The sequence below is a fragment of the Antechinus flavipes genome, chromosome 2, assembly GCF_016432865.1.
Source record: "Antechinus flavipes isolate AdamAnt ecotype Samford, QLD, Australia chromosome 2, AdamAnt_v2, whole genome shotgun sequence".
NCBI lineage: Eukaryota > Metazoa > Chordata > Mammalia > Dasyuromorphia > Dasyuridae > Antechinus > Antechinus flavipes.
In genome coordinates this window covers 128,247,229-128,261,654 of record NC_067399.1, presented here as the reverse complement: position 1 = coordinate 128,261,654, position 14,426 = coordinate 128,247,229, and the positions used below count along the sequence as shown (strand labels likewise).

Sequence of the window (14,426 nt, the reverse complement as noted above, 5' to 3'; positions counted from 1 at the left end):
TTGGTGCTTTTAATAGACAGAAGAAAGTTACGGGAAGGGGAAGAAATGAGGAAAAACAATAAGTTCTCTTTTAAACATGTTAAAGATTCAGAAATAGCCCTGAGGAGAGAGATGAAGATTAGATGTATAAATAGGATAGTCATCTACAAAAGAGAAGATAATTGGAATCCATGGGTCACTGATGAGATCAACAAAAGAAAGAGTACAGAGAAAAAAAGGAGAAAATTTATCCAAACAGAGGTTGGGAATGCACTCATTCAATAAGATACAGCACAGTGATAATAATGCTATGAAGGACAGAGGATTAAGTAAATAAAAATCCATGATAGAACAATATTGCAAAATCCAAGGAGAAGAAAGTCTCCAAAAGATGGGTTATAGCATTGTCAGATATTGTAGAAAGGTTACAAAGGATAATCTGAGAAAAGACCACTGGATTTATCAATAAAGAGATTACTGGTGACCTTGGAGAGAGCATTTTAATTGATTGGTGGGATAGAAGCCAGAATGAAAGGAAGCCAAAATAAAAACGCTTTACAGAAGGTGTTAAAGTGAAGAAAAAAATTCCATAGAAAGTTTTCTTGCACTATTATTTTAAAGAAAACGTGTTGTAAACCCCAAAGTACTGTACTATTATGACTTCGTATCTTTTAATTAACATTTTTCCCAGGATCATGTAGTTTGGGAAACAAAAATGGATCTTCTTTTCTTCCATTGCTCAAGATAAGAGGAAAGAAGAGAGAAAGAGGAGTGAGGTGGCAAGACTTGAGGCTTAGCATGGAAAGATTTGCCTTTGTCTTTTGGCCTTTTGCCCAGGTATATCTTTTGCCAGGACTTATAGTTTGGGTGGGCTATGCTGTCACCACTGATGTATCTGAACCACACTTACTGGGGAGGAGAGTCCAAGGTCCAGAAAGCAGTCAGTCAAGAATCACAGGGGAAAGACAGCAATCAAATCATTGTGAAATCTCTGAACTGAAAAGGGTACCAAAATACTGCTTCATCTCTTTTCAATCCTCCAAATTTCTTCAGTGTTTTCATTGGTCTAGACCCAGACCTAGAGCTGGTCCCTGAATGCATGCTGCTTTATTTCTCTTACCCCTTTTTCAATGAACATTTGAGTTTGAAAGTATGCTCTGGAATATGACACACCTATACCACATAAGAGCACTGAAACTTTTCCATTTGCAACTTCACTAAGTTAAATAAATTTTATGAAGGCAAAAACAAATTTTTAAATAATTGTTTTAAATCCATAATTATAATTTCTTTCTATCCAAAACTCCTAAGCATGAACCTTGAAATGTCTTTGATTTTAGGACTCTTTTTTGTCTTTTTTTAAAAATGCTTTCCTGAAATCTGTGAAACTCCTTTTCGTTTTTTGTTTTTCTTTCTTTTAGGATTCTGTTTTTTACTTCACTCTGCTATTAACTTCCATTTTATGGGAGAATTCATGCCATTCCCATTCACAGTCATGATTACCTGCTCTGTATTTCCCGCTATCCTATTTTCTGATATATATATACATATATACATACACTTTGTTCTCTCTTTCCATCCCTTCATTAGTCATGTTTTTTTTTTACCACCCGCTATCTTATCTTCTATCAACCCTCCCCCCTTCTCTTAGTAATTTTTTTTTTTTTTAAACACACTACCTTATCTTCTATCACCCCTTTCCCTTTTGTCTTACTTTTTTCCCTGTTGTTTCTGTCCTCCCTTCTCTCCTGTCCCTCCCTTTTCTTTCCTCTTTTTACTCTTACTTCTTTATAGGATTAGATACATTTCTATACCCAACTGAATGATTAATTTATTTCTTCTTAGAGCCAAAACTGATGAGATCAAGTTTCAGACAATGCTCATCCCCCTCCCTTTTTTTCCCTCCATTGTAATAGATAGTTTGTATCTCTTCATGTGAACTAATTTGTCTCATTATACCTCTCCTTTCCTCTTTTTTTCAGTACAAACCTTTTTCCACCCCTTAATGTCTATTTTTTTGATGTCATTACTTAAATGTCCATTCACAACCACACCTTCAGTCCATGTGATGTCCCCCTCTCTCTGTGCCCGTGACAGTCATAGTTCTCAAGAGTTATAGATATCATTTTTCCCATCTAGGTTGTAAACAGTTTAACTTTTAAATATTATATATTTCCTCTATTTACCTTTCTATACTTTTTGAGTCCTGTGTTTGTGGATTAAATTTATTTTCAGTTTAGTTCTGGTTTTTTCAATAGAAATTAATGAAAGTCTCTTACTTCACTGAAGCTCCATTGCTTTCCCTGAAAGATGATGCTGAGCCTTGCTGACTAGATAATTCTTGGTTGTAACCCCATGTCCTTTGCCTTCCAGAATATATATTCCAGGCCTTCCATTCCTTTATTGTAGAAGCTTCCAGATCCTGGGTAATCCTGACTATTGCTCCTTGATATTTGAATTGTTTTTGTCTAGCAGTTTTTTTTTTTTCATTGAAATTGTAGTTCTAGAGTTTTGCAGCAATGTTCCTTGGGTTTTTTCTTATAGGATCTCTTTCCAAAGGTAATTGATGGATTCTTTCAATGAGTATTTCCCCCTCTAATATTCTAGAATATTAGGCAGTTTTCCTTAATTATCTCTGGAAGAATGGTATTCAGGCTCTTTATTTTTGGTCATGGCCTTCAGGTAGGTCAATAATTTTTAAATTGTCTCTTCTTGATCTATTTTCCAGGTCAGCTGTTTTTCCAATAAAGCATTTCACATTTTCTTCCATTTTTCATTCTTTTTAGTTTGTTTGATTGAGTCTTGCTGTCTCACAGTCATGAGCTTCCATTTGCTCTGTTCTAGTTTTTAATGTGTAATTTTCTTCAGTTATCTTTTGCATCTCTTTTTCCATTTGGTTAATTCTACTTTTCAAGGAGTTGTTTTCTTCAGACAATTTTTTTCCTTCCTTTTCCAAGCTGTTGACTCTCTCATGAATAATTCTCATTTCTTTTTTTTTTTTTATTTTCTTCTACCTCTCTTATTTGCTTTATTTTCACTTACAAGATGCCTCTTTGGGCTTGGGACCAATTCATATCACTCTTTGAGATTTCTTCTGTGAAAGTTTTGTCCTCATCTGACTTGGTGTTTTGGTCTGCCCTGTTACTCTAGCAGCTTTCTTTGGCCAAGGTTCTTTTCTGTTTCTTGCTCATTCTCTTTCATTTTATTTTAGCATTTCCTCTTTTTTTTTACTTTTATGGTTGAATTTTGCTCGTGGGTTAAATGGGATGCTGTCCCAACTTCCTGTGCAGCTCTGAACCTTGGCTTTGAGCACAGGGATCCCTTGTTTGCAGGTATCAGCTTGCCTGTTCTGATAAGGATCAGCTTGGTTTCCCAGAGTTTTCCTTCTGAGCTGGGACTGGAAGCTGCCCCCCTTTTGTGCTCCTCTACTGAGCCAGGATTGAGGATCTTAATTGCTGATTTGCTGTGATTTAGACCCTGTCACTGACTTTCTCAGAGTCTATCTGACCTGGGCTAAACACCCTTTTCACCCTAATGAGATCAATCTTTCTTGAAGTTTTTTTAATATATCTTGAGCTGGAGAGGGGTTTCATTCTTTCAGTCTCTACTCAGAGGCTTGGTTTCATGTAGTTTTTGACAGAAACTTGTGAAACTCTTTTAACATGAAACTGTATCCACCATTCTAATTCTAGAAATCTCTCTCTCTCTCTCTCTCTCTCTCTCTGTTTCTCTCTCTTTCTGTCTCTTTGTCTCTCTGTCTCTTTCCTTCCCTTACCTCTCTCTTTTTTTCACATTCACTCAGACATATTTATACAATTTCTATCAATCTTTCCATTTCTCTCTGTCTCTCTATCTTTATCTCTCTGTGTGTCTCTCTCCTTCCCTCTCTCTGGTTGTATTTGTCTGTCTCTGTTCCTCTTTTCCTTCTCCTCTCCTGCAATTCTAACACAATTTAATTGGTCTTCTAAACTATGTTCAGCACCATTCTAATAAGCACTAATTAGCTCTTAAATAAACTGAAAAAAAACAAACAGAATAAAATTCCAGAAGGACAAATGTTGAGTAATTTGGATAATGCACTAAGGAAAGGTAAATACACAGCAGGAATACCATGGGAACTGCATGTCCTTCCAAATAGGGTAGAAAGTCATCTTGGTGTTAGTGAGAAGACATGGAATATTTTTAACTGGTCTAAGGCAATGGAAAGGGAATACATTGGAAAATATGACTAGAGTTCTAAAAGCAACCTTTAGAAGTAGCTAGGTGGAAAAACAGATAAAACTTGGGAGTCAGGAACACATGAATTCAAATTTTGCCTAATATATTTATGAGCTGTGTGACCCTGGGTCAGTCATTTATTCACTCTGAGTCTCTATTTCCTCATCTATAAGCTAAAGATAATAATGGCACCTATCTCTTTACTAGGTTGAATGAACTAACATATTTAAAACACTTTGTAAAATTGAAAGCATTATATAAATGCTAGTTATTCTTATGCTGAGCTTTGGGATATATTTGATTTTATTCTTAGGCTCAAGATTTTAAGTATCTTTGTTAAGAAAATCCCAGATGAAATCATAAATAGTCCAACATGGCTAAAAACAAAATAAGTTTAAAATTGAACAATGTACTTAAACTTATAATACAATGTATAATATAGTACATCAGGAGATAATGAGTTTTGTTGAGGAACTGAAATGTTAGAAAATAAGATTTATGAAAAAAGAGAAAAACTGGGATTGTTCAGTCTGAAGAAGATACCATTAAGCATTTTAACACTGTATTTTTAGAATTAACCTCTCCTCACTGGACTGGGTTGGCCCAACTATGAGAAGCACACATTCATACAGAAAGTCTTTGCAGTATGGTCTTACCTATCAGATAATTCAATGTGCCTATATAATCTTAATGGCCAAGAAAGAATCAACTTAAACAATGATGAAGTACTGGAGGAGGACTTTAGTGGAAATAGTCTTCCTCTCCATATATAATCAACTTCCTGTGTTAAGGAATTATGCCGTTATCTATCTTTGGTTTGCAGTCATACCTGTACTCTCATCCATGCTTTCTTCAGATACATGTTCATTTTGATGGACCCACTCTCCGTTGCATTTGAAGAAAATCTGCATTGCAGGCATGGCTTTGCACCTCAGAGCAATTGGGTTGCTCTTTATGATATATGCATCATCAGGCTCCTGCATAAAATGAGGCAGTGTCCCAGGTGCTGATGGGATGGATTCAGGCAGGGTATCACCATTGTCACTTCCTGTAGAAAATGCAAAGCAAATCAGAACAGAACCAGCATTAATCACATAAATACTAGAGGGAAAAACAAATTTTCACTTTGTTGTAAAAAAAGATGGTAACAGTTCAATAGACTTTAATACAGCATTCAATGAAGGGGTTAATTAGCTACTAGGAATACTGTTTAATTCAATAGACATTCTGCTCTCATCATTCAACTTAACTGTCAATCCAAATTTGTCAATATCATATTAATTGATAAAACCAATATCCTTATTCATTTATCTGGTTGTCAGCTGATAAACATTTATTAAAGTCTTACTATGTTCTAGACACTCTGCTAAGCAATAAGGATACAAAGAAAGGTAAAAAGAAGGTCTTTTCTCTCAAGGCAGTCACAGTCTAAAGGAGATATAACCAGAAAACAGTTACATACAAACAAACTATATAAAGAATAAATTGAAAACAATCAATAAAGAGAAGGTGATAGAATTAAAGGCAATTGGGAAAGTCTTCGTGAAGAAGCTGGAATTTTTATCAGGGACTTTTAGCAGGAAATTTAGTAAGAAACTAAAGAAAGTCAAGGAAACCAGACTGGAAAGGTGAGGGGAGAGGGCATTCTTGGAATGAGGGAAAGAGTAGGAACATGGAATGTTTTGTTCAAGGAACAGCAAGAAGACCAATTTCACTAGATAGACAGACACAGGGGAAGGAGTATTGGGTATAAGAAGACTGGAGAGGAGAGGGTACAGTAGGAGAGATATAGGAGTATTTATATAGATTTGGGGATAATGTGCATAGAGATTATACTTTAGCCTATGGAAGTTACTCATATCTCTGGAAAAAGGGAAAATAGAAGAGGATATAATGTATATTATCTATAGAATATATATTATTATGTCTACATATATATACATATATACATATATATATACATATATATATATATATATATATATATATATATATATAAAGATGTGTAATAAAAGAGGGAAAATAGAAGAGAATCCAAGATAGAGCCTAGGGTAATGTATCTGGAGGGCAGAGCCTAAACATTATTACAGCAAAATTAATTGAGAAGGAGCAACCAAAGAAATAGGAAGAAGGTTTAAGAGAAAAAAAGTACCATTAAAGCTAACTGAATCCATGGGGGTGAGGTGCAGAGGTGGTTGTTGATGAGAGTGTCAAAACATGTCAAAGGAGATGAGGACAGAAAATATCATTGGTTTGTGATGACAAAAATGATAATAATTTTTTTATATTTATGTAAAACTTTACAAATCAAAAAGTGCTTTCCTCAAAATAATTCTTGAAAAGGTAGCATCAAAGGTATTGTACATATTTTACAATTTGGAAACTAAAATTAAGACATACATATCAAATATCACATATTTATAGGTAAAAGGATAATGACTTAAGAATTCAAAAGTTTCCCAAATATAGAAAAATATAATTAGAGCCAGAAGAAATATCAATGTTGAGTAAACATCTCCAGTATCAAAAATAATACTAGGATAACCTGGCTTCTTTTTCCCTAACATATTATATGTGTGTGTATGTATGTATGTATGTATATATATATATATATATATGTGTGTGTGTGTGTGTGTGTGTGTGTGTGTGTGTATGTATATATATATATACACACACACACACATATATATACATATATATGTATATATATATACCACGATACCTTTTAGAATGTCTTTTTCAAGACATTCTATTTATCTCTCTGTGTGTATCTATCTATATGTGTGTGTATGTGTGTATATACATGTATTTCTTTTTGTTCTTTACTTGTGTCCTACTCTCCTGACACCATTTTATGTTTTCTTGGTAAACTATTGGATTAGTTTGCTAGTTCCTTCTCCAGCTCACTTTACAGGTAAGGAAACCTAAGGCAAACAGGGTAGTGTCACATAACTAATAAGTATCTAAGACTGTATTTGAACTCAGGTCTTTCTGACTTCAGGCTCAGTGCTCTTTCCACTATACCACTTAGTTGTCCTGTACACTTGTATGTAAATAATTATTTATTTATTATGGGGCCTTAAGATAACATAGTACACTGTGAGAAACATGGTCTCCAGGATCTACTGTGACCTAAAGTCCAAATAGATGCCCTTGAGTTCAGAAAAAGACTTAGGCATACTTCCATGGTTAAATGCCTGAGTAAGGAAAGGTCTTTGAGAGTTTAAATTGAATTTATCCCTACCCCATGAAGACCTTTTGAGGCTGCATGCTTCGTGCTATGGATAGAGTTATATCTGGCAGCTCAGTCCCTTCACACCCCTCCTCAGAATCCTCCAAATATATTTTATTTCCCACTGCACCCACACAGAAACACAACCTAAATTGTACTAAATAGGCCAGGGACTAACTATACAAACCAAACTCAAACAGACCCATGCTTATGGCCTGCAAGCTACAATTATAACTTATTCTGTAAAGGGTAGGAAGAAACAGATGTGATTCTCTTATCACATTTAGGAAACTGATGAGGAAAGACAAGTAAAATCATTTTCTTCTCTCAGAAGGATAGAAGCTACACGATTTCTAGTTTTCATTTCTGGATTATTATATCTGGACACAACTTTTTAGGAAGGACAGATATAAGTCAGCGAGTATTCAAAAGAATCAAACTCATATGGCAGAGAGCTTGGAGTTCCTGTATTGCAAAGAAAGATAGAAATAGGCACTTTGAACCAAGAGAAAATTCATGATCGTTGCTTTCAAGTATACAAAGGGTTGCCACTGAGAATAAGAGTTATATTTCTTTGGTTGGTTCCATAAGAGTTAGAAGCAATAACAGACATGCCAGAGAAGCAAACTGAGGCCAGATATAAAGAAAGAGCTATACAAAAGTAAAATGGAGATAAAAGATTATTCCTCAATTGGACAGAGAACATAATTATTTTGGGTGTATAGTATAGAGGAGGCTCTAGTTCAAGGAACAAGGGTGACCTCTGGTGACCCTTCTGATGATTCTGAAATAGTGTAAAACTCTTCTATCAAATTTGCAAGTTCCCATTGATCCCACAATCCTATTAATTGACTAAAATGTGCAAGGCTTCAAAATGATAGGCCTTTACCTCAAAGTCTTAAAACCTAATAAAAGGTGTGTGTGAGAGAGACAGAGAGACTGAGACAGAGACAGAGATAGAGAGAGACAGAGAGACAAAGAGAGACATAGAGACAGAGACAGACAGACAGAGAGTGATGGAGAGAGAAAGAGAGAGAGAGACAAAGAGAGACAGAGAGAGAGAGAAGATAGAGACAGAGAGAGATAGAGAGAGAGAAGAGAGAGACAGAGAGAAGAGAGAGAGAGAGACAGACAGAGAGACAGAGAGAGAGAGAAAGAGAGAGAGAGAGGAGAGAGAGAGAAAGACAGACAGACAGACAGAGAGACACAGAGAGAGAGAGAGAGAAGAGAGAGAGACAGAGAGACAGAGAGAGAGAGAGACAGAGAGAGATAAAGAGAGAGAGAGAAAAGATAGAGACAGAGAGAGAGATAGAGAGAGAGAAGAGACAGAGACAGAGAGAAGAGAGAGAGACAGACAGAGAGACAGAGAGAGAGAGAGAAGAGACAGAGACAGACAGACAGAGAGAAGAGAGAGAGAGAGAGAGAGAAAGAGAGAGAGAGAGAAAGACAGAGACAGAGAGTGATGGAGAAAGAGAGAGAGAGAGAAGAGAGACAGAGAGACAGAGAGACAGAAGAGAAAGAGAGACAGAGACAGAGAGAGGTAGAGAGAATGGGAGGGAGGGAGGCAAAAAGGAAAGGAGGAAAGAAGAAAGGTGCAGGGAAGGGAAAAGAGAGGAAGGGGCAAAGAGAAGGCAAAGCAAAAGAAGAGAAGTCAGGAGAGGAGAGAAAAAAAAAAAGGGAGAGGAAAGGAAGGGGAGAAGGAGGAGAAAACAAAAGGGAAGGGGAGGGGAGTAGAGGGAAGAAAGAGATCACTACATGCTACAGGAGAATCAGAGAACACAAAAAGTATCTTCATATCCTTGCAATGGGAGTTACCAAAAGTCTTTCTGGAATGTATTGCACAAAGGACTAAGGAATGCAATTGCTGAAAGTAATTTTTGACTGCTATACTTAGCTCCCCTGAAAACTGGCTAAATAATAGGCAAAGAATACTAGGACAAGATCTGACCCCAAATTTCCTTTCTTCAGACCACCAATATCACTCTGTACAAATATGGCTTCTTATTACTCCTGCTAAAGTCAACATCCCATATCAGACAGCAAGCCATTGTGAAAAGTCAACCTCACACACAGTTAAAAGGGATATTATATTTTTCTTCAAGCTTCTTTTGGGACCATTTTTAAATACCAAAAGGGGGCTGGTACTTCAATAAAGTATGACTTCCTATAATTATATTTTGTGGAGGAGAGAATAGAAAGGATTCCGAATTATGAAAGAGACTTTTGGCAAGCCAGTACATGCAAACACTGTTCCCCACTGAAATAAATTAAACATATAACAATAGCTTAAATCCAGCAAACATGATTTCCCTCTTAACTCTACTAACTTATAAAATAAAAGACTTTTTTGCCAAATAACTGGAGATAATGGAAGCTCTGGAATCAAAGTTTATATTGGAAAAGCTAATGCTATTCTAATTAATTGGTACTACCAAGGAATCAATAAGTCTTGAATGTTTTAAATACTAATGACAGGACAGAGTATATACTATGCAAATACAATGAAGTCACTTAATTTTTTAAAACTTTCATGGAATAAAAGAGATGCAGGATAGAAACAGGGTTTTCTTTCTGACTTTAAAAATTATATTTACAATGAAGTTCATAAAATACATCACACATTAAATCACTTTATTACTGACTGCTCATGCCAATTTCCATCTTTTATAAATACCAAGTCCCTTCAGGCTTTAGTAAATCCATGCATTAGAGGAAATGACAAAGGTATTAAAAGATTTTATATGGACATCAAAACCTCATACTCCCATCATCGGCTTGAGTCTCTTCCAGAGCAGCAAGCACGTTATTGCATAAAGGGGTCATCTGATAAAGAAGATATCCATAAACTATACAGTGGTAGCATTAATGAGCAGTGACAGTGCTAAGTTTCCAGCAGAGTCTCTTGCAAATGATATTGTTTTGCTTCACTATTAGCATCATCTCATGCATGACCAACCTGAAAATCTACATGAAACCAAAGGGGGTAAAACAATAGTGAGTAGGTAAATATGAAACCCGGTACAGTCTGGCATGAAGAAAATGTCAGAGTAGGAACATGAATACATTATAAGGTTTGACAAGTAGAAGTGTCAACTATCCATTTAGCAAAGCATTACAGAACCTTCCTCACATAAAGCTGCCTTATGCTGTCTCAATATAAATACTCGTTAGATGGGCTAATCAACTAATCTTTTTCATATAAATATATATATTTCTTATATATATACATATAAAACATACATATATTAAAATATATCCACATATTTTTAAAAGACACATGATTTCACTTCTTTAAATGTTCCCTATGTGCATGAAGATTGCCGATAAATCTTCCTATGTTGATCAAACGAAATACTATGTGTAAAGCATTATATAAACATGGGAATAAGGTATGGGCACTTAATTATGATTTCACTGGTACAGTTTATTCTTAAGCTAGGAATATATTATCAGTTGTGGTGGTAATAACAATGATGGTTGATGAATGGTATCTACTGATGGTGGCAGTTAAATAAATAAAAACTTGATCTCAAGGTGACATATCTGATGATAAACCTCCCCAAATATATGGAAGTTGGTCCTCAGATACAAGGAATGGAGCTCAGCCTTGTTTCTATACTTTAAGTCTTTCCAGTTTAGTTCAATTTGCCATTATTTATGTTAGACTCTGGGCACCCAGTGATAATGGTTTATTTTTCTGATACAAGGTGACAAAAGGAATAATTTAGAAAAGAAAAAAAGAAATATGAGCTGCTATTAATATTTTATGATTAACACCTCTAACAGTTAATATATGTAGTTACTTTATATAATAATTTATAATTATGTTTTAATTAATTAAAACCATTTTTGTGTACTCTAGAAATAAATGTACACTGTTTAAAATAATTTATTTGCCATAGCCAAATAAATATATTCCTTGGTGCACTTAATTACTCTGTTGTACACATCATAGATTCATAGTTGACTTCAGTCTATACAAGAAATTTTTTGTTTTTTGTTTTTCATTTTGGTAGGATCTATCAGAATTTGCTCTGTCTTAGAATTGACTATGAGAACTTAGGATAACTTCACGTTATAAAGGGGTATGAGAGTAAGAATTTAATAGAAGAATGATCTCCATACCAATTAAAAGATGGAATCAATTGGAAAAGACAGAGTAATAGCATCTTCACCATGCCAAGAAACTTTAATATAACATGTCTCAGGAATCAATCAAAAATCATTTCTTTTGCAACTGCTGTGTACTAAAAACTCTAGGGCAAGGAAATATCAGAGAAATACAAAACTGAACTTCTGCAATAATGAATTTACAATCTGGATGGAGAAAGAGAACATAAATAAATACAATGTGTGGGAATGAGAACATGAAGGTAGTCCCAAACCAATAAATGAAACATGTTGCAAAAGTTTATTTGGAAATCAATTGGTTGAAACCATTAATATATTTATCCACACCCAATACAACATTACAAATGGTGTTTCAGTTCCTAGGCTATCCCACAGTTCAATTCAATGAGCATTTATTTAAATACTCACATTTATGTTAAACCCAGCTAGATGCTGGGAATAGAAAAACAAAATTGAAAACAGCTCCAGCTTCATAGAATTAGGCTTACATGGACTTTAGATATTATCTTGTCATCTACCTCCGTAAATTTACAAAGGAGAAAACATGGCCTAGAAAGAGAAAATGATTTCACAAAGATGGTAAGTGTCATACTAGGTGCTCTGATTCTACATCTAAAGTCCTCACTGCAACAATACACTTCTATTAAGTACCTTATATTCTATTGTCTGTGTGAATGTCTGTGTTGAATTTAAGGACCTTCTCTCCACTTACAGAACTATAATCCTTTCAGACCTTGTTCACTTCCATTCTGGGCCACTGCAGTTTCCAGTTTCTCTTCTCTCAAATCCATCATCCATCCAATTTCCAAGTTAATAATCCTTCATCACATACATGAGTATGTTATTCCCCTACTCAAAACTCATAAAGAATCCCTATCATTTCAGGATAAAATACAAAATCCTTAACTCGGCAAGTAAAAACCCTTTACAAACAAGTCTTCCCCCTAACTTTCGAGACATATTTCATATTATTCCTCTTCACACATTCTACTTGCCAGTCATCCTGACCAAGATATTCCTGAAATGGTATATTCTAAATCAAGTTCCCATGTCATATCCTGAAATGTACTCCCCTTTTTATCCCTTTCCCTTAGTTAAGAGATATCAATCTCAAATAAAAATGGGGAAAACTAAATATACAAAAGGATTTCTGGGGCCACATAGAAAATATTTAGAACACTACACAATAACATTTTTTATGTTTATTGTATTTTAATTTTTTTGTTACATATTTGTCATTTACATTTTAATTTCTGCAATATGGCTGGCAGGACAAGTGTTTGACACTTCTGCCTTTGAATACTTAATTTCTCTCACAGCTTAGCTCTGATCTGAATTATATTCAGACATTCAAATTCTGTCTTCTAAAATTATCCATAAACACTATATCTTTTAAGTAGATTGTAAGCTTCTTAAGGGCAAAGATGTTTATTTCCATCATCTTATGTAACCCCATAACTATACTTTCCCTCATGCCATATCTATCACCATTATCTACTTTTTGTCTTTAATAAATATTTATTAAATTAAAATTTTAAGTTAAATACAAGAGATAGTTCAAAGGCAGAATTGATAGAACTTAGTAACAAGTTGGATATGCATGATAGAGAAGAAGAAATAATATAAAATTATTATAATAGCATTGTAGTCATCTATAGCTATGATATTGGCAAGACTCTGGCAATCATAAATGCCTGTTGATTTGAACATTTGCACTCCCTTGATCTATATCATAAGAATGAGTGTTGCTTCTAAGGATACAGATCACAACCATTTTATAACTTTTCATCTTAAGTGATTTTGGGTCATAGTTTCTCATAAGCCATCTGTGAAAAACTTTTCTAGGAAGGAGATAGTGATGTTAAAGATATAACTTTTTCCAACTGTGAGGTTTGCAACCCTTAAAATTTTGGACATTTCCTACATATTATTTAACCTGATCTGCACAATTCTGGCCCTGTTTCCTTGTCTACCTATATAGTGAATGTATGCAGTACATATATGGAGTAGCATTTGGTGGGAGGAGAATTAGATTTGAAATTAAACAAATTAGATTCAAATTCCAGGTATGGTACTTGATGCCTACATGACCTTGATCAAAACTCAACTTTTCTTGGTTCTATATGTCCTCATTTCTAGAAAACAGACTATGTATCATGACCTTCTCAGTTCTAAATCCAATAACCCAGCCTAATTCAAAGCTTTCTTCTATGTGCTTGAATGATTTACCTGTATAGATATGAGATATGGTTTTTTTTCAATCTTGTCTAACTCTTTGTGACAACATTTGAGGTTTTCTTGATGGAGATACTAAGGTGGATTGCCATTTCCTTCCCTAGTTCATTTCACAGATGAGAAAACGGAAGCAAACAGGGTAAAATGACTTTCCAAGGTCACAAAGTTAGAAAGTATCTGAGGCTATATTTGAACTTGGAAAACTGAATATTTCTGGTTCCAGGCCTGGCATTCTATTCACTGTGCCATCTATCTGTCCCATAGCATAGTTTGATTATGTGTTTTCATCAACTTTTGAGAAAGTTAAATTCAATTATTACATTAAATAATTACTTATTAATATCAACCCTCAAAAACAAAAGCAAAAACTCTGAAACATAAATCATTTCTATTACCAGTTGCAATGTAAAATTAAAACACTGCTTAAGTTTTCTATTTAATTTTTAATATAAGTTCTCTGTGACTTCAAATGATATTTAAATATTGACTATGAAAGATGTGACATGTACACAGTATGCTTGCTCACAATGGGTGGTTAGTTGACAAAAATAAGTATTGCTAAAAGGATAGCCTTTTTTTTTTTCATATTGCCTCACAATATCAGTTTGACTCTTCCTCTCCCTTTACTTAC

General features: G+C 34.6%; 1 protein-coding gene across 1 annotated transcript in view; it reads right to left on the bottom strand.

The window, feature by feature from the left end:
- The window catches only part of UNC5D (unc-5 netrin receptor D), a 790,136-nt gene that overhangs the window by 371,830 nt on the left and 403,880 nt on the right, over positions 1 to 14,426 (bottom strand). Inside the window, exon 2 of the mRNA XM_051975504.1 lies at positions 5,027 to 5,245. Coding sequence (XP_051831464.1) covers positions 5,027 to 5,245 — 219 coding nt within the window. The remainder of the gene's footprint in view (positions 1 to 5,026; positions 5,246 to 14,426) is intronic.